General features: G+C 33.7%; 2 protein-coding genes across 3 annotated transcripts; one reads left to right on the top strand and one right to left on the bottom strand.

Moving 5' to 3' along the window:
* Positions 1-414: 414 nt before the first annotated feature.
* LOC130629137 (kinesin-like protein KIF17) lies at positions 415-24,799 on the bottom strand. The gene is made up of 12 exons (XM_057442244.1): positions 24,696-24,799; positions 8,435-8,793; positions 7,947-8,092; positions 7,198-7,504; positions 6,044-6,174; positions 5,622-5,856; positions 5,270-5,461; positions 4,434-4,606; positions 3,807-4,103; positions 3,485-3,673; positions 3,153-3,291; positions 415-2,814 (listed from the first exon to the last, which is right to left on the bottom strand). The coding sequence occupies exons 2-12, from the start codon at positions 8,736-8,738 to the stop codon at positions 2,117-2,119; spliced, it is 2,811 nt and encodes a 936-aa protein (XP_057298227.1). The 5' UTR covers positions 8,739-8,793; positions 24,696-24,799; the 3' UTR covers positions 415-2,116.
* Positions 13,869-19,575, top strand: LOC130629141 (uncharacterized). 2 transcript variants are annotated; one of them, XM_057442251.1, is made up of 5 exons: positions 13,869-15,164; positions 15,341-15,601; positions 15,755-17,517; positions 17,696-18,070; positions 18,200-19,575. In XM_057442251.1, exons 3-4 carry the CDS (start codon positions 16,849-16,851, stop codon positions 17,948-17,950), a joined length of 924 nt encoding a protein of 307 aa, XP_057298234.1. In that variant the 5' UTR covers positions 13,869-15,164; positions 15,341-15,601; positions 15,755-16,848; the 3' UTR covers positions 17,951-18,070; positions 18,200-19,575. The 2 variants fall into 2 exon arrangements, with proteins under 2 accessions (XP_057298234.1, XP_057298233.1); XM_057442250.1 differs by having other exon boundaries at positions 15,341-17,517.
* Positions 24,800-27,298: the final 2,499 nt, after the last annotated feature.

Genomic DNA, 27,298 nt, shown 5'->3' on the forward strand with positions numbered 1-27,298 from the left:
GACATCCTCTGACCAAAATTTTTGTCCCACAACAGAATGATTGAGAATAATAAGTACTACGGTATATTTCAGGGCTTTTATAGGACATATTTTTTGAAAATTTGGTCAGAGTATGTCTTCTTCACTGAAAACTCCTAATTTTGGAATTTATTGAAATATTATTCGTATTCGAAAATATTCATGGACTTTAGTGCCTAAAATTTTTTTTAAAAGCTTTTTTTTGTGAAGATATTCACATTTCAAAATTCTTATCGTGCTGCATAAAATCTCAATGTTATATTCATATCATAGCAAATTTTTGTATTTTTCTTACCAGTAATTTTAAAACTGTTAGGAGATATGCATTCAAACCTTACCAATGTATAGATGTAACAGAGGAGAATTCATTAACAGGAAAAAAAATAACAAAATGAAGAATTTTTAGTGATGATTCTATAACTTAAAATTCAATACATTCTCAATCAAATTATATGCAACAAACTTTTATAACAACAAAACAAAGAAAAACATTTTTGTTTATTTACAAAAACCATTTCTAAAGGAATAAATAAACCTAAATAGTAGAAACATAAATTAACATAAATTAACATATTTATAAATTGCAGTTATGTTACACTGTATCAAACTTTTTACAAACATTAAATCTATCTTAATTTATAAATCCTACTGCAACCACTTTAAATCTTCCACCCGTTCAATTAAAATATTATAAATAGCTACAAAAGAAAAATTTTGGTGACCTACACTAAAAAAATGAATTTTCATTTTTACAACTACACTATAATATGAGCACCTTAAAACTCCTATGTGGTTCAAGAAGTTAAAGTAAATAAAAAACAAAACAAAAAATTAAACAGATTAAAAAGAAAAAATGGAATATTTTTATATTTTCTAGAGCTCCATTTTGCTATTTAGAAGGTCCCGCTAAAATGTATACACAGACCCTATCATATCAGGCAAAAGTAAGAAAAATTTTCTACATATGAAAATTTACCCGTTAAATATTTTTTCACAACAAAAGATTTTTACCTACATTGTGCTGATAGTTGAAGCACCTAAGGAAAAGGAGTTTTTTTTCTTTCTTCTCCTAATAAAAATGTTTACTTGAAAGAAAACATTCCTTAAGAATATTTTTTTTTAAAATGGACTTTAACCATACTTAAGAAGCTGTTTAATACCTTGTTAGCTAATATTGGCATTCAATTTTTATGTTATGACAATAATGGGCAGGAATATTAACAACTGGAAACTAATGCCAATAAAGGCCTGTACAATTTTATAATTATCAAGTGTTACTAATATTATTTAAGCTGTTTATATAATCTACTCAGCTATCTCATTTTTAATCACTGTAAAAATTTGGTGTAAAATTATGCAATGCATATAAAAATAATAAATAATGTAATAAATTTGCTGAACATCTCAATATAACACCAAAATAAAACACATAGACCAAGAAAGTTGGATTTATGACCAGGGAATATTTGAATTTTTTTAAAGCAAAGTTGATTTTAAGCCCAAATAAGCACACATGCGCTCCAACGGACTAATCTCAGGCAAAAAAGAAATTTTATTGCAAATAATAATCACATAGCATGTGAGTTATTAAAGTAACGAATCAAACCTAAATTTACCAATCAACTAAAAATTAAGCTTAATTAGGTGGAGGCCTCCTAATAAAGTCCGTGCATTAAGTTTAATTGTTCATAAAAATAAATTTGTAAATTGTGTTACATTTCTGAGGCTAAAGCATGTAAACTAGATAATCAACTTTCCATAAGACCTTAACCACGTTTATTATAAAAGATTTGAGCTCCTCAAATCGTCAAGAAGGTTTGACATGGATTTTTTCAAACATAAGGAAGTATACTGGATATTTTATTTTAACCTACAAAAAAAGATATCTTTATCATTTTTAATACAAATATTCACAATGCTGAAACTTTAAAATCTTATTAAACTTGGTAAAACATTCAACTGTGTTTGATTGTAAAAATTATGTGAAAAATTTAGTTAGTTAGTTATGTGTGCTTTTCGTATCGATGCGACCAAACAATTTTGTATTTACAACATGTAATAGGATCAGCATGTGAAAGAAACATGCGCTTGCCTTTCTTTACACATCCCTACTTTTTGCTTTCTTTTTCTTTATTACTGGCAAAGCTTCTAATTTGTGCGGCCTTCTTTGTGGTTCCGAAAAAAGATTCATTGGCTCATACGGGGTATACACTTTAGCAAGGTTGCTTCCGCTACTATCAATCTTGTCAGTCTTGTGGTCATATGTTGAATTACTACTTGATGACAGAAGTTTATCAGCCCTCTTAGGTTTGAAGTAATTATTTGAATATTCTTCATTGACGGTATTGTGAAGATGATTAGCAAAGTCATCATTATTGGCGCGTTCATGATAGTCTACATTCTCTTGCATGGATTCACTTTGACGTAAGGAGGAGAGATTTTCTTTACCTGGTCCTGTTTTGGGCAAGCTAGTTTTTTCGATTTTTAGTTCAGGCACAATCCAAGTTTCAGATTCTTCATCGTATTCACTCAACACTTTCATTCTGTCCAAATTATAGTAATTACAGTCGCGTCTTATCGTGGGTTGAATCTTATGTAAAATTTTATCTTGCAATGCGATTTGTTTTTCAAGCCTTCTTATGGTATCCAGATAATCCACTCTTTCTGCTTGAAACTCTCCTTGCAAATCAGTGATCTCAATAGCTGATGCTTTAACTTCTGTTTCTAATTCAGTAATTCTGCTATTTTTTACCTTTATTTCATCTTGTAAATTATCATAGACCTTAACCATGATTCCTAAAATAAATACAAGATCCAATAAAAGTGTATAGAAGTGTTTGTTACGATCATAAAAGCTAATCTTGATGAAGCATCTTCAACACTGTTTTAAATACCTACATTTCTTAAATATTCACAAACCGATTTGTTCAAAGTATGTCTTAGAGTGCATTATAAAAGTAAAATAATGAACCACAAAAACAAAGATGTAAAAGTCACATTTCAGTAGTTTTGACTCATTGATGACACCTATGTGAAGTAAAATTAAAGCATTAGAATGCTTAGAGTAACAGACACCAAACCTTTCCTTACATTGAGAAACTTATACGGACATAAAAACAAAAAACAAAGCCTACCTTCTCCTTCCCATTTTTGTATTTCTTTTACCATTTTTTTCTGTCTTGCCACAGCATGATCTTTTCGTTGTTTGTGTTTTCGTTTTAGTTCTTCTTTGGCTATTTTATCCTCCTGTGTCTCATTACCAACTAATTGTTCCTATAAGTTTAACAGCGAAGCAGTAAATAAAAAATGAAAAACAGGTAAAAAGATTGTTGTTCTCATTGTTAGTTATTAAAGGTATCCAAAGTCTTAGCACAAAATTTCTTCAGTTATTTCTAAGTTTTTAGCTGCATACATGTTTGGAATACTCTCTTCTGATATGTAGCATAACCCTAACTTATTGACTTACTTGAAGTGTTGTCAGTCTTTTGACCGCTTCTTCTTGTATATGTGCAGCAACATTACTGACAGCACCTGCCACAAAACCTTTTCTTGATGGGCTCTCCCCAGGTGTAGCACGTATGTCTGGCTTTTCAAAATCTTTACCATGTTTGGAAATGGATACAGACATATTTGGACCAGATCCATAAGAGGTAGCCTAAATAAGAGAAAATGTGGTGTGGTGAAAATGTCGACTTAAATCAGAAAAGAAACATTCAAGTAAAGTAAATTTTTCTCATAATTCTTTATAATTTTCTAAGAAGATAAAGTTAAATAAAAATAAATTATACCAGTTTGTCTTTTAACATTCCTAACCCTTTTGCAGCATATCCACGAAGCAACGATGGGGAATCAGAACGAGTTAAGGCTTTTGGTGACTCTGGTCGTTTGGGTGAGCTTTTAGGTGGTACTACTTTTGAAGTTTCAGCCTGAGACAAAGTACTCTTCTGATGAGAGGTGTTAACTTTTTCAGAATGGACAGTTTTCTCAGCCTTATCAGGTTGAATAATTTTCTCAATCGTTTTGGTTTCCTCTTTACTATCTTTAGTGGCATTAGGTGTCTTCTGTGTTTTGCCTGGTGATAATTTCTACAATGTAAACAAATCGATACTAAATCAGTACTTACAGCTACCATCTTTAGCTTGCAGAAATATGCATGGAATAATTAAATTTTGTGTCAAGTCTGTGAATTTGTGGGGAGGGGATGCAGATTGTTCTACAGGTCATCTTGCTAGTTATAATACAAATAAAAACAGATTTGCAGGACAGTGAATTGAACTGTTGGTAGGAATATTTTGAAATAAATTGGTTCATATTAGTGGTTAAAAATTGCAAAGGTTACACTGTTAAAATCTGTAAACCTCACAATTTGACATTTTATAGACAATAAAACAACAACAAACATCAAAACATATTACCTCAGGAACAGAAGACGTGTCTTCACTAACTTCAGTCGAATCTGCTGCTGCAGCTTTAGCCTGAAAGTCTGCAAGTATTGCTTCTGCATCCTCATCTTTAAAGCCTTCTATTTTCGATGTCTTGGTTTGTAGTGTGCAACTTAAATCTTTTTGCAGCTTTTCAACTTCCTCAGCTATGTCAAAGAATTATTGTGTACATGACAAAACTGCAAATTTTACAAAAAAAGGAATTTAAAAAATAATAAAAATAGGAGCATGAGCAGGAGCCCTAACTCCAAATACCATGTGATTTAATGCCATTTTGAAGCTTTTTAAATTTTTGCCATACTTGACAGTTACATTTAAAGTTTAATAAAACAAAAACGATGAAAGTTAAACTTAAAGGTTTTTTACGCTAACGGAAACACCATCAATTAAATAACTAAGCGCATATGTAATAAATGCAGAAGATGTAATAAGATAACTGCTTAATTTGGAAATAAAGATAACAGAAACAAGCAATTAATGAAAATATAGTTTTTTTAAATTCATCATTTTTTCCGTACCCTGATTTGTAAAAAATCAGGGTACATTTACACTTGTGAATTGCAAAATGCTCATTCCAACACTTTAACAAGCAAACATTGTAAGTGCAGCATGATAAATTCTGGAATATAATTTAAGTCAATGGGCATCAAAATAGGCAAAATTTCATGCTAATTTTGTGCAAATAAAGGACCTTTTACGCTTTTTTACTTATAACCTCTGCAAAACCAGCAACGGTTGAGAAGATCTAAGAAGGCATTTGTCATAACAAAATAACTGTAAAAAAATAAAATGTGGACACTAAAACCTACCTAATTTTTGTTTGTTGAGCTGTTCATCTTCATATTTCTGTTGCATAGCTTTCAGCTTTCCTTCATATTCCTTTTTAATTTTCTCCATTTCTTGATCAATAAAGGATGAGGACTTCACGGGAGGTGGAGGACGCTCAGGTTTATTCTGAACAGCTCCTTGCGTTACTGATGCACCACTTAAACCAAGTTGTGCTAAAAAATTACAAAAATATTAGAAAAAATTATACTAATAACACGACACATTAGTTATTCAGTATTGTATAAAAGCTACAAAACACATCTAAACCTCTTGATAGGTATATATACAAGTGTAAGTAAGAAAGAAAGCAAGCATAATTTGTAAATAACATACCAATAATTTCAGGACTCATATTCAGTTGCCCAGTCAGCAATTTCTTTAGCATCGTAATTTCATCTTGATATTGTCGAAGTAAGGCATCTTTGGGATCTTCGTTAATTTTGGGCTTGTTTTTGATGTTTTTGGCACGATTTGCATAACGCAAAGTGCTTAACGTCTCATCGTAGTTGTTGTCAGCAGGACTGATACAAGCAACCATTAATGTTTTGGTGTTGCCTCCAAGGGAATCCTGTACAGTAAAATGTAATATACATCACTTGTCCTTAGCCAGTGAAAAAATCACTGGGTTGCTTGTTACAGATATTTTGGTCCTATTACAAATTTTGCTTTATTACAAATTACTACTGTCAGAAAAACAAGTCAAATCAGAATTGACAGATTAAAAAAATCTAAAGCCTCTGAATACTTAACATTACCTGCAAAAGACGAGTCAACTTTGAATCTCGGTAAGGAATATGTTTTGATTTACCATCAACCAACGCAGAAATGACATTACCAAGTGCAGAGAGTGACAAATTAATTTTTGTGGCTTCTTTCAAACGATCACCTTTTGTAGCAGATTAAAAAAGGAAAGTTAATCTATTTTTATACACACATAAATAGCACAAAAAATGCAACCACAAAAAATGCAACCACAAAAAATGGTGCTAGAAAAAACCAGATGACAATAATCCAGGCCTATCAAGAAGGGGAGAGCAACAGCTCTTGCTCACGCAAAGGCTTGGCCAATTCTGAGAAATGAGAAACTAGCTGAGCCATTAATTGCTCCCCCAATTCCAAAAAAAGTTTTTCTGCCTGAGCAATATCAATTTATCTCACATGAAAATCAATGTTCTCCTTCTTTTTATTTACAGTAAAAAAGAACCAAAATATATAAAAAAGATAAAATAAAATAGATAAAAAAGACTGTGATAAATATGCGTTTATAAACTTATTCTATTTATTCAAATTTCTCGCCCAGTCTAGATTATTGTAATATTGGAAGAGCGATTTATTGCTCAGGCATTATTTTCTTACTGATAGGCCTGATAATCAGTTCTTAACAAAGGTTATGAATTAGTTAAGTGGGTTTAACAGTTCGTTTTTTACTTAAAACTGTAGTGAGTATAGAGTTCAACATTTGCACTTTTGCAAATTTAAAAACACTGACGATGTCTCAAGTGATTCAACAGAGGGAAGAATGAAAAAAAATATTTTTTTTTGTAAGTATCAAAAGAAAAAATCTCAGCCGTGCTTATGAAAAAATCGTTAAAAGCTTTTAGATTCTGTCCTTGACATAGATTGATCTATAACCCAACAACTGTTGTTTTTGATTATTCCTTGCTACTATTATTCACCTAGTGTAAGATACATAGCCACTGAAAGTCTAAGCGTTTGAGCTAAAGAAATAATTTTTTCCTTAAAAACTTATTTTTTCAATCTGTGTCTTGATATAATTTTAGACTGAAATGGGATAGTCAATTATAATAATTACATACACAGGTTTTTTTTGGTTGATTGTTTGGTTGGTCATTCAGCTCACTATATTTAAACTTCCTAATATCCTAATAATAGGTTATCAGAACTGTACCTGAAGCACCCGTTTTCGCTTGTCGTTCACTTCCAGCCAAATCTACAAGATTTAATTTTCCAGCTCGTATATGCTCTTCCCCGTCTGCTCCAGTTTCACAAGTTTCAACATAAATTGTAAATATAGAGTGTGAACGAGATGAGTCAGCATTCATTAAAGTAGCACCCACAGACCTCATTTGAGAGCCTCGATCCATTACTTTTTCCATGTCACGTACATTGTGGCAGGTCACCATCGAGAGATCCTTTACATAAACACCACGATCTGGGTTTTCTTTTACTTCAAGCTTTTGCTTGTGATCTTTTACCTTAGGACAAAGAATGGAATACACTAATTAAGGAATGTAAAGAAATAGCAAACTGTTAATTGCACAGCTAAAAAAATTATCTTCGGACATAGGGGTATTTAGGGTTTGTGAAGCATCGTTAGGGTATTGTTACATCATCTAACTGTTTTGTTTTATGCCTAGTAGACATTTCCACATTAAAATACTCCAAAACATCAAGAAATATGGAACATACAAGGAAAGGGGCAGTCATGTTTGAAAAAATGGAGGTATTAGAAAATTTTTACTGTGCCAGAAAAATTATTTAAATTGAATAGATTTTTGGAATAAGGGAGATTAAGTTATTAAGAGTCCACTGTATATTATTGCCTAACAGGACCCCTGAGAAACAAAAAAGCCTGGAGCCAGGCCAGCCTTCATGGCAGAAAACTTATGTTATATCCTTTGTTATCGGAAAACTCACCAACAAATCACGAATGTCTTCATTATAAATTTCCAAATAAGAAGCATTGACTAAAAATTTAGCATTGTCGGAAACCTGTATGCTTTCAAAAATGTGCTCAAAAGCACGTGGTATAATTCCACGCTGAGTAGGTGGATCTTCAATACCTAAAAAAAAGTTTTGTTTACTGAATTAGACACCTCCCATCCAGCATGCGATCACCTCCCATTTCACATATGCATAAATATTGAGATACTAAGGGCTGAAACTAAAAAATAAGACTCCAAAATTAAGCAACTGCCCAGACTCAAATTTGAGCAACAGAAGATAAGATCTGAACAATCTAACAAGCACCCTACAACTTTTTTTTTCTGATGAATAAAAACACTAAAATGCAAAAATAAATTTTATTATTAAGCTTAGCAACTTTCTAGGTAGAAATTTAAAATTTCGTCCATGCCAATTTGGAGAAAACAGTTGCTAATACCAAAAAACTGTTTTTTACATACCTTGCATAGTAAATGATTTACCACAACCTGTTTGTCCATATGCAAATACGGTCCCGTTGTATCCTTCAACACAGCCTTCCACAAGGGGGAAACATATATCTGCATAAATATTTTCAGTAATACTGTCAATAAAAAATACACCATCAAATGTAAATGCTTTAGGTGGCTGACTTTTATCATTTGGTTTTCGCAGCCTACACTGACCAATACTTCCATCCATTTCAATAACATTCTGACACTTCAGATTTTTCTCACGGTCATTCAGTGGTCGGCACCTAACAATAACTTTCACAGCTTCTGCCATGTCTCACTTATCAGGGACTTGTGTACTTTATATTTACGTTATATATTTCTTGTACCTGTATATATATCAAAGCAAGCAAAATAATAGCAACAACATAAATTATTCAGGTCAAATTTTTATACAATCTTATAACCCAAAACATATAAAACCCTTTTGGTCTGGGAGGGTTGTTCAGGCTCCTGTACTGCCTTTTCATAACTTTTTATTGCTACAACTAAATTGTCCATTTGTATGGTGTAATCCAGTGTATATATAAGGCTATTTCCCAATTAAAATTTATCCAAAATACTTATTTAAACAACATGTATCCACAGGCTGGACTGTTTATAACGCATCCAAGTTGTTCATATGCTTGTGGTAAATTATAATATGTTATATATAACATAATTTAAAGAAATATTCAGTGAAGTCACTGTCAAATTATTCTTCAGGTATATTTTTCCTTTATTGATTTCAGTAACGCAATACCACTTAACAAAACTTTACATGTACTCAGTTTTATGATGTTGCACCACAGTCTCAAAAAAGATATTATGTGTATTTTCAGAGGTGCTATCATAAAGAGAAGCTAGCATTAAACAACAACAAAAAATTCAACTGCAAAGCAATTCAATCGATTCATAATGGTTAGTGGTGAAAAATGACAACGTCATAGCAAAATCTCAGCAAGATCACCAAACAATTCCTTTTGTCCTATACTATATTATCCTGCCAAGGTTCATCAACATAGTTTATTAGCTTTTAGGTCGTTTAAAAAGCTGCAATGGTGCAAGTATAAATATTGTTTTGCAGTTATTGCACACAAAAAAAAGCAGCAAGCGAAAACAATTATAAATTTAGAATTCATCTTATTTTATTATACCAGCAAAGTCTGAGGTTTGTGTTCTTGTGAAATTAATTATTTTAAAAAAATACGTGTATATATATATTCCCTGTGTTGTTTCAAGAAACATGACCCCAGTATTTCCTCTTATACTGTGTTGTTTAAAGGAAGCATTTAAACACACACACTGTCCTTTGTCAATGCATACTCTATATACTACAGTAAGTTAGGGTCAAACCATAAAAAAAAGTTTAATTTGGCCAAACTTGTTCCCAGGGCCTTTTGCCAAAGAAATTGCAAGGATACAACAGGCTCGAGGGATGAGTTTAGAATTTACAATAGTGCAAGTAGCAGCCATTTCTATTCTTTGTTGTCTTACGCCAGTGGTTCTGCAAGGTTTCTGAAAGAACTACGATAAAAACTGTTAAAACTGTATCATAGAGGGTTAATACAGTGCCGTATAGTCCGATTGAAAGCTGTCAATATGGGACCTTAATATGTGCTTAAATAGCACCATAAGTTGCATGAAAATTATCTAAACGGTACTGCAGAAGGTTTATAAGGCACTGTAAGTCACTTGAAAACTGCCAAAACACGGTTGTAAAAGGCTAATATGGTGCCGTATTTTGCTTAAAAACTGTCAAAATGGTACTGCAGAAAGTAAATGCTGAGTTGTATGTTGCTTGAAAGTTATTAAAACAGTACCATAGAAGGATAATACAGCACTGTAGTTCTCCAAAGACTAATAAGACTTCTTTACAGGGAAATACCCCATAACATAACCACCTGTTAAACCGTTCCAGCTAAAAATACCTGTTATTAAAATTATGCCGCAAAAATTATTCTCAAAGAAAGATTTTTCATAAAAAATACAATTAAAATTTTCAGAAGGATAATATTGTTGTAACAAAAAATAAAGGAAGTAAATGTGTCGTTCCCCAACCTTTTTGCATAGTTGTTTTAAGGGATGGCTTATAGTCAAAACAATGAAAGACATGTGGCGAAGAGTAGAGTTGCCAAAAAACATCAAAACATAATCTTTAAATATTATATTAACATTTTTTGTTGTTCAGGCTTGTTTCTTACACATATATTACGAACAATTTCCAACTTGATTTGACGCTATCTTTATCACATTTCTTCTTCACGCGATCTCCATAAATAACATTTGAATTTAGAATATGGGATTTGGTCGATGGTATTAATAATAAAACTTTCTCGATTATCCAAATTTTTATTTCTTAACTTTGATAAGTTTTTCAGTTATTTTTGCACATTATTTATATTATTTAACAAGCAATATAATTCCCATAATAAAAAAAGATATTTAAGAAACTCATATTATTTACAAAAAGCATTCCTAACCCTAAAAATATTATCTTGTAAATATCAAGTAAATGGAATGTCACCAAACCATGAAAGATCTACTATTGGCTTATGACAAAGGCTTAGCCCAACTAGAAGTATTTTTAGAGAAAAGAATTCTATCGAATGAAATTTCATTTTTCGCTCCAATGAAAGGAATGAAACTAAAAAGTTTTTCTTCTACTACAGTTAAAACAGTTTGCAAAACAAAGGCCAAATCTGTCACTATAACAGCGGAACGCAGTATGTTTGAAAAATTACTTATCATTGTCCAACAGCGTGAGGAAATCTCTATGAAAGAAATTCTGAGATATTCTTTAAGCCCAATTCCTTGGGCTCTAGCTCTTCCTGATGGTGGTACGTTTAAATTGGTAAAATCAAAGCTTTTGAATGTTAACGATGGTCCAGTTTTAAATTCATTACCCAAAATTTGCGCTTTTGTTATCGATGGTATGGTTACTCTTCAACAAACCAATACTACGAATATCGATACATTTGGAGAACTAGCTGATTCAATGTTGGATAGAGTTCTTGCAGGTTCAAGGTCTAAACAGAATTTAGTTCGTTATGGATCAATATCGGAAAACTCTATCAAAGGCTATAAACGACAACGAAATTATTTTGCTGCCACCATGTGAATCTAAAGCTAACAAAGTTTGCATTTCCACTGTCGATAGTGACGTTCCCATTTACCCATTTTACATACAAGAATTTATTCAAGTTCCGTGAAGTTTGGGACAGGCAATAACCAGCGACTACTAGATATCTTCGTGATACGATCTTCACTTGGCCCATTACTTTCGGCTGCTTTTGTTTCTCTATATGGTATTGGTAAAGTCAAAGCATTTAACACTTTGAAAAAATCTGAAAAGTATCAAGTCGTGTTCTCCAACTTCGGTTCACATTTGATGCGAATCTTTTTTCAACGATAGAACGGTTTGTGTGCGACCTATACAATTCAAAATCATGTGTAAGCTGTGATGAAGCACGTTATTTTAAGTTTTGCAGCAGGAAAGACACTGTCCCTAAGCCGCAGCAACTGCCCCCAACAAATGATGCTTTGCTTTGTCACAGTAAACGCGTGTCTTACATCATTTCAATTATAAAAAGATCGCTTACAGCATATCCGGACATACCATCACTAGATGGACATGGCTGGACATTAAAGGATGGTGTTTTAGAATCTCAATGGATGTTGCGATGTTCATGGCGCCGTAGATTTAGTGGTTATAGCTCTCGTACTCTGTGCGGCAGACCGGGGTTCGATTCCTCTTGACAGCGATTCAACATGGGCGAGTGAATGTTACCATAGCCCCGGGTTAACCAAAGCCATGTGAGGGAAATTGGGGAGATAGCACACTGTGTGGGCCGTTGGATGTTGCCGGGAGTTGTCTAGAAGAGCGCGGCCCCTGCTAATTGGGCTCAAAATGAGCATTAAATACTCTAGGACTCTTCATCTAAGTCATGGCCCCTCCTGGAAATAATAAACAGGGTATATCCCTCGATATTTGTGAGGCTAGCCATGTGAAATATGCACATCTATCTATCTATCTATCTATCTATCTGCGACAACCTGCACCTGATACAATACTTTCTTTATCTCGTGTTGTGCAACTGCAAAAAGAAACAATGTGCTACCTCAAACTGTATGTGCAAATCACATGGGTTGTCATGTACTGATCTTTGTGGATGTAGCGATGATTGTAACAATAAGCTTGATGAAAATAATTTCTCGGATAACAGCTGCGACGACAGTGACAGTCATTTTTAGTGCTATAATACAGTAAAATTGTAAAATTTTATAATGTTTATAATTGTTTTTATCTAACTATTATGATATCATAGATATCACTAATGATATTTTTCCAAATAATAAGTTCCGTTTGCTATAAATGTTACATTCTCCATTTACTTTTTCATTTTCTATTGAGCGGTATTTTTATTTTTAATTTTTGATGATTTCTTGATGATGTTATCTACAAAATGATGTCATAGAAATATATTTGGTCTGCAAAAGGCTTGGGTCCAATCCTAGTTAAAGACGACCAATTTTTTACGAATATGCACATAACATAGCACATATTAAAAAAATTACGATGTCTATCACTTGTCCAATTTATTTTGCTGTCTCCTCCCTGACTAATGTCAAGAGAACTGTTTGTTTAGATAATCACATAACTTTTGGCAAAAAAGTCACGTGGCTTGGATTTTAACCAATAGGATTATTGCATGTTTGGGGGTAAATAAACACTTATTATGGTAATGTTCCTAAAACATTATTCTTTGTCGCACCATAGCTTGATGGTTAGGGATCGTCTTCAAGATCGTTTCATATTGTTTTATTTTTTAATTAACATGATAAATAAAAAAAATTAATTATCCATCAAGTAATTGAATGGATATTCATGTGTAAAAAGCACATGCTTATGGAAAAAAATTATTTAACAACTGTGTTCGAATTTTTTTCACCGCAATTAAAATATCAGTTTCGGTTTCTCTCCTTTTATAACAAAATAAGACGATTTTATGTTTGAAAGAGCGTTTTCTGGTCATTTAGAACGAATACGGTGATATTTACGCTTTGTAGGGTTGTTTTCTTGTCATTATAGAACGAATTACGGTGATATTTAAGCTACGTAGGGAAGTTTTTCTCATCATTGCAGAACAAATAATGGTGATATTTAAACACCGAAGAGATGTGTTCTTTTTAATTTACAACAAAATACTGCAACATTAAGTTTCGTAGGTATGTTTTCGAAATTTTAGAATAAAATACAGCAATTTTTAAGCTTTGAAAAAACGTGTTCTTGTCATTTTAAAAAATAATTACGTTTAACAACTTTAATTGGTTTTTAATTGGTTCAACATCATTTTAAAATTTGTTTAATGATATGTCATTAAAACTTGTACATTTTTTCTTAGTCTGTTATAACATCATGTTGTGAAAAAATGTATATAAAACATTCAATTCGTCTCATGATACGAATATGACATGGTGTGTAAAATATAATGAAATAATTTCTGTATGATAAAAATTGTTTTAATTCGTATTAAAAATGAAACAATCCTATTTTATACGAATTAAAACGATCATGATCGTTTCAAGATTGTATCAACATTTTTTTAAATGGTTTACAGATCAACGTGAAGTGATTTGAAACGATATGCAATTTATTGTAATTTATTTTATTTAATAAGCTCATAAATGATATAAAGTGGAAGCGAATGGGAAACGATTTCGAAACTATTTTAAAACGAATCTAAAAAATTTGAAACAAATTACAAAACGAATTCTGAAACGAATTGTTTCCCCAAAGCAATTAACGTAATAAAAACATAGTGAAAATATTTTTAGACATTCCTTTCTTACTTCGACAGATGTCACAAAAGGTTAATTTCTTTGAAAAGACTAGTAAAATTGTGTATTCATAGTTTCAATCTACACACTTACTGGCGATCTCTTAGCTTTCTACAATGCCGTTTTCATGATTTTTCGCTCTCTAGGATGCCATTTTGATGAATTTTAAAAGATCTACGGCGATATTTTCGATTTCTACAATGCCATTTTGTTATTTTTATGACAAAGAATGCAGACGTTTACCTAATTTGATAGTTAATTTCTTTAGAAATCAGTGATGTATGTTACATGTATTATATTAAAAACAATTTTGAAACAATTCGAAGTGAAACGAATTTAATGAAGTGTTGAATCGAATTAATTTTTTTTTTTTTTGAAACAATTGGAAAACAATTATGAAACGATTTTCAATTCCACGAAGCGATTTGAAACTATTTTGAAACAAATTTGAAACAAATTTTCAGAATTTTTTTTTTTTAAATTCGTTTTAAATTCATAGAGATCGCTTCAAATAAAATATTATACAAATTAAAACGATTATTTTTGAAACATGGTTACTAAAACACGGAACAAGCGGAACAACCCCGGAACAAGCGGAACAATCCAAGAACAAACGGAACAACCCCAGAACAAGCCGGAACAAGCCGGAACAACCCGACATCTGCTGGAATAACCCAAGAATCGACATTGAACTTGGTTCGAGTCCGCACATGACGAAGAAGATCACAACTTCGCTTACTCAACACTCTTTTGAGAAAATTTTACCACAGCGCTTTTAGTGAGCGAGGCTGTGTTCCAGGAAATAACAGTATTGAAAGCATGGAACTTTGAAACTAAAGAGAGGACAGACATGGATTTCTCTTGAATCAAAACTCTCGAGGTAAGTTTTGATGATAATTTCAGATTGTACGTTTAGCTAGAATAGATGGCGTCCCCCCATTTTTTACCTTAAAATAAATGTGCAAGTGTGTGATTTTTTTCACCTCTCTCTCTGACTGTAGCTAGCTAGCTATGAAACCATCATAAAGCAATCTAGTTTCCATCTATTTTTTTTAGCTCTCCAAAACGCCATTTGGACCACTTTTGGAATACATGTCACCTTATATGTGGCTGAATGTTAGTCATTTGGCTGACACCTATATAATCAATAATTTTGAAGACATGCATGTTATCAAAAGACATGCCGAGGAAATCAACTTCAGTGATTCTTTGCCTCAACTCATAATTTACAATTTTAATGTTGAAAGATACAAGGAAACAGAGAATTTTATGGACCTTGACGAATGTCCTGACATGGTGGCAAATGTATTTTTAGATGTAAGTTCTCCATGCATTTTATTGAATTGATGCTATGAATATGGTTTTCTGGGTGATATTCAAATATTTTTCGTTGTTTTCGTATGAAATTTTCTGTCATAGCCTTCTTCAGGGATTTAGATTTTTATACAGAATGAATTTTATCTTTTCCAGTACGTTGATGACGATTCTTCCACTGCTTATCAAACATATGCACCAACACAAGAATTGTCGGATGAGACTGGTAAAAGCGATGACTGGAATAAAGTGCAGCTGCCAGATGAAGCTGTTGAAAAAGATGATAAGAATATTGAGCAGCTGTCAGATGAGACTGTGAAAAATGATGATAGGCATGTGGAGCAGATGGATAAAGCTGAAGTTGTTATAAATATTTTATTGAACAATCCGTCAGACTTTGAACTGAAACATAAACCTTCAGGAATAAGAAAAAACTTTGTGTGCACATTGAACTCAGAGTTAGTTTCTATTGAAAATGCCAGGGCCGATGATAATGGTGCAGGCCTCGTCAGGAATGGCGTGCGATCGCACGCGCACACGCCCACACACGCCATGTTTGAATGTTCCTGTGCGATCTTCACACGCCAAAAAAAACACTAAATACCTCAGGCGTGCGCTAATCGCACACCAAAATAAATAATGTTCTGTTCACTAAAGACGCACAGGAATAATATAAAGTACCGATCGCGAGTAAAGCTACACATCTTTGAGAGTACGAGTACAAATAAATGTGAATAAAATAATTCAGAGTGAGAGTACAATGCGAGTGCGAGTAAAATAAATAAGAGTAATCAATAATTAAACTACTCGCAAGTAAATCTTCAAAAAAATATATCATGTTACTCGATATTTTTTTTAATTTAGTTGCTCTTTTGAAATTAATAAATAAATTTAAAGTTCAACTTTTCCGTCTTTTACTTCTTTAAATACTTTCGCTACTTTCGTTATATGAAATCACTTCCAGCATGTTCTTTCGCAGAAATCACTTCCAGCATGCTCTTTCGCAAGCACAGAGTCAGCATGATATCTAATTATAGTTATGGTGATCAATTGCCACATGCAGACTTTGCTTTCTGAATATTTTTCAACAAACATTGCTTTACAACTCAGACAACAATCTGTATAGTTTTAAAACATCGCCATATAAACAGGACGTCACAAAGCTTGTTATTGTTTTGTTTAGGGGGTAATGTTTTAAGATCGAAGCAACAATAATAACGTGAGGGATTTTTTTATAAAAAAACAGTTTAATGATATATTTTTCGCACATTTTAGTTTCGTCGCAACAAATTACCTGCTTTTCAAAACATGGCAAAATTAGTGTTGCTGTATGCGAGTTCTATAATTATTCGAAAAAAAAATGGAACAAAAATGAGCACACACCATTGCACGCCATTGAAAATTATGCCGTGCGAACAACGCATGCCTCAAAATTATTAAGAAGGATCATGACGTGCGAAGCTCGCACGCCAGCATTTTTCTTCCTGACGAGGCCTGATGGTGCTTACCTCCATAAGGGATGCCCTAAAAGATTTTATTTCGTGGAATATGAAAATGGTACTATCAAGTCATGTGCGACGGCTCATTCAGAAAATGGTGTTTATTATGTCAATGATAGGCGTGGCGCAAAATATATGAAACGTACTGTTCAATCATGTGATGTCTATGAACTAACCCGTATGTACAGGCAAAGTAAAAACAATCCAAAGTTCATGCAAACTATTGCGTCACTGAGAAAAGCTGATTCAAGCAAACCCTCGCAATATTATTTGTTGACATATAGTTGGATGGACAATGAAGAACATGACGGAAATGATTTCATTGTACCTCGTCGTGAATTAAAGAAAAAAGCTCTTAGTAAAATTGAGAATGGTGACAGTAGTGCTAAAGTTTATCGCGACTTGGTTATTGAAGCAAAAGTATGTATTATTTTTTTCTGTATATTTTTCTGGATATTTTCAGTTAAAGAATGTAATTTTTTTACATATATTCAATACAGTCAGTACCATTTCTAACAAATGAGTTGTGTTTGTTTTTATTACACTCTTAAAATTCAATTATAAGTTTACATTCAATACAGTTTTCTTTTTTTTTTAGGTACCTAGCGAAGAACCACGAGATCCGAAATATATTCATAATATCAAAGCTCAATTTAGTCAACAAAATAAAGTTGATCCACCTGTTAATGTTAATCAAACAAATGAAAGACAAAACAACAAACATGTGAAATCTGATGTTACCAGATCATTACATATCCTTCAATTCCACCGAGCAAATGTTACAAGATTTAATCAGATTTTGTGTCAACGGAAACAGTATTTTAGTTGTGGATACAACATTCGAATTATGTGATGCGTTGTGGTTGACTGACAGTTCTTTCCAAAATGAAGCTCTTGTGAATAACAAAGGATAGCACCCCGTATTCCCTGGTCCATATATGTAGCATTTTAAGAAAACCAGGGAGGTTTATAGGTAAGTATTTTCAAAGTATATGGAGTGTAACAGTCTTAAAGTGATCTCGAAAAAGGGTAGTATTAACAGAGCCTTCACTTCAATCGTTTTTTTTTCAGAGATAAAAAATTGAATTTTGTATATTTTTAGGCGTTTAGCATTGGAAATTGTCAACGAATGTCCATTAACAATTCAAATAAAAAAGGTTGGCCATGATTTAGATGAGGCTGTGGGTTCTGGTTTGGCCGATGTATTTGTCAATGCGAAGAGATTGTATTGTACAGAACAATAGCAAAAAGCTGATATCCGACATTTACAAAACATTGGTGCGAATAAACAGAGTGTGGACAGAATTATGGCGGATATTTATGGTACAAACGTTGGATTAGTGGAGCAGTTGGGCTTAGCAGATGCCGAAGATACAGACAATTTTGATGCAAAAGTAATCAGTTTTGAATCTGTTTGGGAAAATCTGGTTCCTGGTTTTCATTCTTGGTTTTTGAAACATCGATCACTGAAATTCAAACAAAATCTGGTACTTGATGCAAGGTCATGTCTGAATATTTCTGGTAGATTTTATTCGAATGGTCTGGAGAGTGCTCACCTCCTACAGAAAAAATTTCTAGCAGATGAATTATAACATCATCGAATATAACATCAGTAAATGAAGCTTTGTCAGAATGGGTAGCCGAGTTCTACACAGAAGCAGTCAGGGCACTGAGAGGAGTTGGTAGATACCGACTTGCTGTTGGCTACGAGCAATTCTTTGTCGAACATGTTAAATGGAATCAATGAAGTCGGGTTAGAAGACAACAGCATGTGGATGTCTTTATGAAGTTTATTTCAAAATCAGCTCAACTTTATAAAAAGCCATCTGTAGCTGGCCTGAAGAAAGCCCCAAGAGAATCTTGAAGAGTTGAAAATCCTGAACCTGTATTGTTCATGAATAGAATTTCTGCTGTCTGTAAACAAGTGTCACCATTGAAATTAGCCAGACAAAAGGATCCTAAATCTACAACCTGGACAGTCTTGCCTTTGTCATCAAATGTCGATTTTGATCCATTAAATCAAGACTGTTTTGTTGATAAAGTGTTTCAACTTGTACATAGGGATGATAAGAAAAACTGTCCTTTATCTGTTAAGCGATGTCACAGTTGTCGAAGATTGTTCACTAAGTTGGATTGTGTTCTTGTTAAAACAGAAGGTGATAGGGACTATATATACCAATAAACAAGGCAAACAAGTGAGTTATCATGGAAATGTATACATTCACTATCTTTGCTCATGTCTTGTGGAATTCAAGCAAAACTTCGAGTTCAGTATGATAACTGTGTTGCATGTAACATTGCAGCATTTACCATCAGGGTCAGAAAAAAAGTTCATTGACACTGTCTGTTTATTGGAGTAAATTTTTGTAACACATTCTTTTGTTCCTTTTTTCAGTTTCTTTTCATATTGTTCGTATTATATTAGTTACTTTTCATATTTTTTGTTTTATTTTTTATGTTGTGATATGCGTTTTTTTATCGCATGTTTTTTGGTTTGTTCATACTAATGATTCATTTCATGATTCTATGATATTTTGAAGGTCTGTTCTTTACTTTTATACCTCTTGCATTGTTTTTCTGTTTCAATGTGATTGCGATATCTAAAGACAATAACAGTAAAAAACAGTTCGAGTTCTTACATGTTTCCTCTAGGAATAGTTTTTACGTAGATGTTTTCATACTACTCAAAGATGTACATAGTTTTTTTGCAGATATATACTTCTCTAGTTGTTCGCATCTCCTATCTTCTCCTTTTTTTAATTCTCACGTTCTACGCACTTACATACTCAGCGTTTTTTGACAGAAGACTATAAACCAAACAATACTCTCGAAGCAACATTTGTGAAAATAAGTACACTTTAAAAGAGTAGGAAGGATAAAGCTCCGTTGAATTTATACTAGGTGTCGTGTTCAATAACCTTGTACCGAGTGGCGAAAAAAATTCTACTGTGTTCAAAAAATACCATTTTGCGAAAGCCACTTCACTTCCTGTTCCTTCCTGGCTATTATTAGGTTGTTCTGCCTGTCCCTGGCTTGTTCTCGCATTGTTCTGTTTGTTATTGGGTTGTTCCGGGGTTGTTCCACTTGTTCTTGGGTTGTTCCGCTAGCTCTTGGGTTGTTCCACTTGTTCAGTGTTTTAGTAACGACGATTATTGAAATGATCATGGAGACGAGCCTCTATCTCGCACGACCCGGGTTCGATTCCCCTTGTTGCGAATTAATATGGGCAGGTGAAGGTTATATCATAGCCCTGGGTTTACCCAAACTATGTGAGGGAAATAGGGGAGATGACATACTGTGTGACCATTTGTTCAGGGAATTGTGTTTGGTAGAGGGCAGATCCTAATTAGAGGTAGATAGATAGATGTGCATATTTTACATGGCTAGCCTTACAAATATCGAGGGATATACCCTGTCTATTATTTCCAGGCTTAGATGGAGAGTCTTAGGGTATTTAATGCTCCTTTTGAGCTACGCAGACTTAATTAGGGCCCGCGCTCTACTAGACAACTATACGGCGAGTATATCCTTCAATATATGTCAGTCAGGGTAAGCACTTAATTAGGCGACGGTAGGCTAATTAGGGCATACCACCAATTTAGGTGACTCATTGTAGCCTAGTTAGGCCATATGTACCCTAGTTAAGACATTACAATATTTAATGGCTTTTCACACATTCCTAAGAAAAAATCGCAAAAAATCTTTGTTCAGAATGGATAGTCTACCGACCTGTTGAAAATAGGCACTCTTGCCGCAAGAACATTCTAGAACCTTGTGTACTATCTAGAAATATAAGGGACATTGGAGAATATTCCAGAAATAAGATAACTATACTAGAAACTACTAATAGTAAATATAGAACATCTGGAATATACTAGAACATTCTAAAGTATCTTATCTTTAATATATAAATAGGAGAACGTCTTGTAAATTTTAGAGTCATAGAGTCATAAAGTTATTGGAGCAGTCGAAGCAACTCTGCAAATATATAAAGTTTACATTTCAACAGGTTATGGGCCCAGTCTATGCCCAAGAAGATTGAATATTTACAGAAATAATATTCAAGAAGAAGAAGCCATCTTGTGTGTCCGACGAGTTTGTTTTGATTTTGGTTTGGATTGGTGTAAAGTTCGCACGAAAAATCGTATTGTGGAAACCTGAAACGGATTATCCGGATTAGTTGAATACGGAACAAATGGCGATGGAAAGCACCAAAGTATTGATAAAACCATTGAATGGAACAAACTATGCTACCTGGAAGGTACAGTGTAGAATGGCGTTAATCAAAGATGGACTTTGGGGAATTGTTGATGGAAGAGAAAATGCTCCAACTGAAGAGAGAGAAATTCCGAAATTTAATTTGCGTAGAGATCGTGCGTTAGCAACGATTGTTTTGTCGGTGGAACCAACGCTGTTATACCTGCTTGGACCAGATCCAGAAGATCCTACTGAGGTTTGGAAGAAGTTGGCAGACCAGTTCCAAAAGAAGACATGGAGTAATAAATTGACACTACGCAGGAAGTTGTATGACTTGAAGTTGAAAGATGAGCAATCTGTTCAAAAGCATGTTAAAGCTTTGACAGAAATTTTCGATGAACTTGCAATTATTGGAGACCCGTTGGATGATGAAAGTAAAGTTGTTCATTTGTTAGCAAGCTTACCAGACTCGTATGATATGCTAGTTACAGCTCTGGAGGCTAGTGCTGAAGTACCGAAGCTTGAAGTCGTAACTGAACGATTGTTACACGAGGAAAGCAAGCGGAAAGATAAGGACACTTTGGAAACGAATGTCAAAGCAATGACATCGAATCATGGAAAGCCAAGAAAGGGACCCAGATGTTATCACTGTGGAAAGATTGGTCATGTGAAACGATATTGCAAAGAATTAACGAAGAAGTTCGAGAGACAGACTCCTTCGACGTACGGTAAAAATCGAATGAAGCCGCAAAATGTGTGTACGGCTGAAGAAGAAGAAGATGATGACGAAGAAATCATCAGTTTAGTTGCTGAAAATACTTTGGCAGTCAAAGGAAAAAGTAACTGGATAGTTGATTCAGGCGCAACATGTCACATGTGTAACGAAGAGGAATTGTTCGAAGAAATTTCGTCACTTGAAATACCACAAGATATCACTGTCGGTGATGGATATTCAGTACAAGCAATTGGAAAAGGAACAGTAACCTTGGAAATGAACATTTCAGAAAACAGAAACGTTGTATGCAAGTTATCTGATGTCTTATTTGTACCACAACTTTCGTACAATTTACTTAGTGTATCAAAAGCTGCAACAAATGGAAAGAAGTTTCAGTTTGAAGATTTCAAATGTGACATCGTGGATGCGAAACACGGAATCATTGGTACAGCAACAAAGCATGGCAACCTTTACCATCTCAACTGTAATGGATTGAGAAATAAGAAGAATCACACAGTTATGAAATGTGATAATAACGCTACAACAAAGGAAGAAATTTGGCATAGAAGATACGGTCATCTCGGTGTGCAGAATCTTAAACGATTGGCAAGGGACAAACTTGTTAAAGGGTTTGATTATGATGCAACAAAGAAACCGACATTTTGTGAACCGTGCATTGATGGGAAACAAAGCAAAATACCGTTTCCGAAGACAGGAGGAGATCGATCGAAAAATCTCCTTGGTATAATCCATAGCGACGTTTGTGGAAAGATAGAAACAAAATCACTTAGTGGTGCAGAATATTTTGTTACATTCATTGACGATGAATCAAGATACGTATGGGTATATGTCATGAAACACAAAAGTGAAGTGTTTGAGAATTTTAAAGAATGGAAAGCAACTGTGGAAAAATCGACTGGAATTCAGATAAAAACGTTTAGAACTGACAATGGTGGAGAATATACATCCAAAGAGTTCGAAGACTATTTGAAGAAAGAAGGTATTCATCATGAGTTGACAATTCCGAAAACACCGCAACAAAATGGAGTTGCAGAGAGGATGAACAGAACACTCATGGAATCTGTAAGATCAATGTTAGCAGATTCAAAGTTACCAAAACGATTTTGGGCCGAAGCCTTGGCTACAGCAACGTACCTTCGTAACCGATGTCCAACGACAGCAGTTAAAGGGAAGACACCCTTTGAAGTATTAACTGGAAAGAAACCAAATGTCGAAAATCTACGAATTTTCGGATGTGATGCGTATGCTCATGTACCAAAAGATGAAAGAAAGAAACTTGATTCAAAAACCAAGAAGAGTGTATTTCTTGGATACGGTGATGGAATCAAGGGATATCGTCTATATGACAACGACAAGAAGAGAGTCTTTTACAGCCGAAATGTGACATTCAATGAAATCTGTGGTGAATTGAAAGACGACCGTGACATAGACGAACCAAAAGTAGAGATCGAATTACAACCTCGTGAAGAAAACACAGATAATCAAATACAGGAGGAGCAAGAGCGACAAGTAAGAGAACGACGGCCTCCTGATCGTTACGGAGAATGGGTATACATCACTCAAGAAGAAGATCCAAATACATTTTCTAAAGCAATCAAAGGACATGATGCAGACAAGTGGATGCAAGCAATGGAAGCCGAATTGGATTCTCTACACAAAAACGATGATCGGATTGAAGAACCTTACGGACTGCGAGTGAGGAGGAGTGTTGAAAATAGGCACTCTTGCCGCAAGAACATTCTAGAACCTTGTGTACTATCTAGAAATATAAGGGACATTGGAGAATATTCCAGAAATAAGATAACTATACTAGAAACTACTAATAGTAAATATAGAACATCTGGAATATACTAGAACATTCTAAAGTATCTTATCTTTAATATATAAATAGGAGAACGTCTTGTAAATTTTAGAGTCATAGAGTCATAAAGTTATTGGAGCAGTCGAAGCAACTCTGCAAATATATAAAGTTTACATTTCAACAGACCATGATTCCAAAACTGTCACTTGTGCCTCGACATGTTCGCGCAACTAAGAATTATGTTAAAATGAAATATATAACCTAATTTTGGTTAGGTGTCATCTATTTAGGTGACGTTTTCGTCCACCATATATATTTATTTTTTTCCCTGCGGCATGAATGGCTGAAATCCCTTATTTAAAACAACAAATAGTGCCACACGAGGTTTGGGCCATAAGTTACCAATGCGTGATGCAAATAAGATGATAATTGGTCAAAATTATCTGCAAAGTGGACAGATTTGATTCACATAAAAATTGTAGTGCGAAACGCAATGATTTGGACGTATTTAAAACAGAAAGTTTTTGTTCGCCTAGTTAGACTACGGGTAGCCTAATTAAACAACATCATGTCGCCTAACTAAACGACTCTCCTAATTAGGTCATGCCGCCTAATTAGGTGTTTACCCTGACTGAAATATGCATATCTATCTATCTATTCATCTGCCCAAGAAGTTTCAGTAAGTCATATGTCAGTGTATTGTTTGCCCCCAAATGTGATGTCATCATTGCAACAAGAATTGGCAGCTTTGGCAGTCACCTCCACTAAATGGCCTTATACCAAAAAAATATAAAAATATTTTGGCGACGATTTTAAAAAAAATAGCTGCAAGGCAAAAAAATCTACGTAAAACAAATTAATTACCTGTTCTATAATTAGTTTGTCTATTTTTAAAGTAGTATCTATGGCGAGAACAACATCAATTTTTTTCATCATTGCAGGAGGCTACCATTTTAAAAATGTGTTTATCACATCTAGCCTTTGTACCTATGCGATTGCTTCAAAATCCCAGTCTAGTTTTTCTTAGAAATAATGAGTGCAGTAGCTGTCTCGCTGACGCTGCTACTGCATCAAGAACGTGGAGTCGCTCGTTCCATTATTTGAAACAAATCCCTTGCAGAAAACTCAATATGTTCGGAAGTATTTCATTTCTTCTTTTTTTAATTGGATAACATGGGTATTAATAAAATTATTTTCTTTAAAAAAATACAAGATCCAAAAGGTGCTGGAATATTTTTTTAAACCTTCCAACTATATGATCCTGACACTAATATTAATTGATGTTGTTCTTACTTACTTGGTTACTTGTGTCTGTTTTGATGCATTCTTCATCCACCCTAATCGTTGATTACGGTGCTTTTAATCATGCCCACCAAGGAGTTCAACTCTGTCCTTAAATGGGCATATCCCGGAATGAGTGGTGTCATCCAGAATTGATCAAAGGAAGATATTCAAATTCTTTTTAAACGTATCCTTAGAACATCCTGTTAAATCGCGAAGATATTTAGGTAGGCTGTTAAATAGCCTTGGTGCAAATATGTTCAGGTATAGGCTATTAAATAGACTTGTTCCTTGAAATAGGAAACTGGCGTTTATGTGGCACCAAAGTTTAGTGGTTATAGCTCTTGTACTCTGTGCGGGAGACCGGGGTTCAATTCCTCTTGACGGCGATTCAATATGGGCAAGTGAATGTTACCATAGCCCCGGGTTAACCCAAGCCATGTGAGGGAAATCTTGTCTTGTATCACCTACCATCAAGATATATAGCAAAGATCTAAGTACTGAGCCTTGTGGTACGCCAGGAAGAACATGTGCTGGCTCAGATTTGATGCCATTTACTGTAACTAATTGTTTATGGTCAGTTTAAAAGGACTCAATCCATTTCAGAAGTTTGCCTTCTCTTTTTAATTTCTGAAGCTTTTTCAAGAGGATTTTGTGTTTAACTTTGTGGAATGATTTGGTAAAATCCAAATAGATAGTGTGAACATTTTTGTCATCTTCTAAGATTGTGTTAAAATGTTTTGGCAGTTGACTTAGACATGACCTTCCTGATCGAAAACAATGTTGTGTTTCATTGCACAAATTGTTTTCTTCTATCTTCTTTACATTATATTTGCGAACTATACCTTCTCAAACACTTTCTCCAGGTGAGAGGTCAGCGATACTGGTCTATAATTTTCTGCTTTACCTTGATCACCTCCCTTGTGTATGGGTGTGTTATGGCTTGATTTCATCACTTCTGGTGTGATACCATTATTCAAACACTCCCTCCAGATTTTAAATAGTGGTGTAGTCAGTCATACACGGCATTTCTTCAATAGCATGGGTGGGAAACCATCTGGACCAGCTGCAGCATTGTTTATAGTTTTAATTTCGTTAATTTTTTTAAAGTTTTTGTTATTGTATTCTGATGAGTTTCAATATACAGTACCGCCTTAATGTAACGTTCCATGTGCACGATAGTTATCACCTTTACATGAGCTTTCGGTAGCGTCAGAACTTTCGTTTTTATTATATATCCATAGTTAAATACATGATCTATTTTTGCATGTCAAAACAATAGAGTTCGTGTCCCACACGTAAATTTTAACGATCGCATGAAATTTTCATGTGGCTTATTGTTTTTTATAATTACCGCAGCTGCTAAGGGATTAACACAAAAAAATGTTCAAAAAGTTAATTACCCTTCATGCCTCTATTGTTTCAGAACACGAACATCTTTTATTCACACATGAATTTATTTTTTAAAGTATCTCTGATTTCGTAAACGCGTAAGCGAATGTTATTGTTCTGCACAGGAAAGAAATGTTATATGTTTTGTCTATACATGCAAAGAGTTATAAAGATTTTAAAATTTAAGAAAGACGAACGGCTATAGAGTTGCTTTTTTAGATCGTGTTTTAAAAATTTAAGAATGAAGAACGGCGATGGAAAACCTTCGTTAGATCACATTTTAAAAATTTAGGAACGAAAAGCGGTGATAGATATGCTTTTTTTAGATCACGTTTTAAAATTTTAAGAACGAAGAACGGTGATAGAAAAGCTTCGTTAGATCACATTTTAAAAATTTAAGAACGAAAAGCAGCGGTAGATATGCTTTTTTAGATCATCTTTTAAAATTTAAGAACAAAGTTTTTATTAAATATTTATCTTAAAAAAACTTTTTTTAGCGCAATGAAAAAAATAAAAATTTCTGAGAATATATAAATAAAACTTTTTAGCGCGATAAGAAAAAACCCTTGCAAAAAAACTTTTTTATTTTTTATGGTTATAAATATCTAAACTTTTGAGCACAGTAAAAAGAGTGTTAATATTATTCCCGAATATTATAGTTGATATTTTGTGATTGTTAACACATTTAAACAATAACATCATCATCATCATCATCATTCTCGGCTTAACGTCCGTTTTCCATGCTAGCATGGGTTGGACGGGGTATATTAATGACCCTCTTCCAATCTGATCTA

The sequence above is a fragment of the Hydractinia symbiolongicarpus genome, chromosome 15 (assembly GCF_029227915.1).
Source record: "Hydractinia symbiolongicarpus strain clone_291-10 chromosome 15, HSymV2.1, whole genome shotgun sequence".
Lineage (NCBI taxonomy): Eukaryota > Metazoa > Cnidaria > Hydrozoa > Anthoathecata > Hydractiniidae > Hydractinia > Hydractinia symbiolongicarpus.

Coding starts and splice junctions, on each gene's coding strand:
- LOC130629137 (XM_057442244.1), bottom strand. CDS start 8,738: ATGGCAGAAGCTGTGAAAGTTATTGTTAGGTGCCGACCACTGAATGAC. Junction 5,857..6,043: donor AGTTGACTCGTCTTTTGCAG/GTAATGTTAAGT, acceptor TTTACTGTACAG/GATTCCCTTGGAGGCAACAC. Junction 4,104..4,433: donor ACACGTCTTCTGTTCCTGAG/GTAATATGTTTT, acceptor TTTACATTGTAG/AAATTATCACCAGGCAAAAC.
- LOC130629141 (XM_057442250.1), top strand. CDS start 16,849: ATGATATATTTTTCGCACATTTTAGTTTCGTCGCAACAAATTACCTGC. Junction 17,518..17,695: donor ACTTGGTTATTGAAGCAAAA/GTATGTATTATT, acceptor TTTTTTTTTTAG/GTACCTAGCGAAGAACCACG.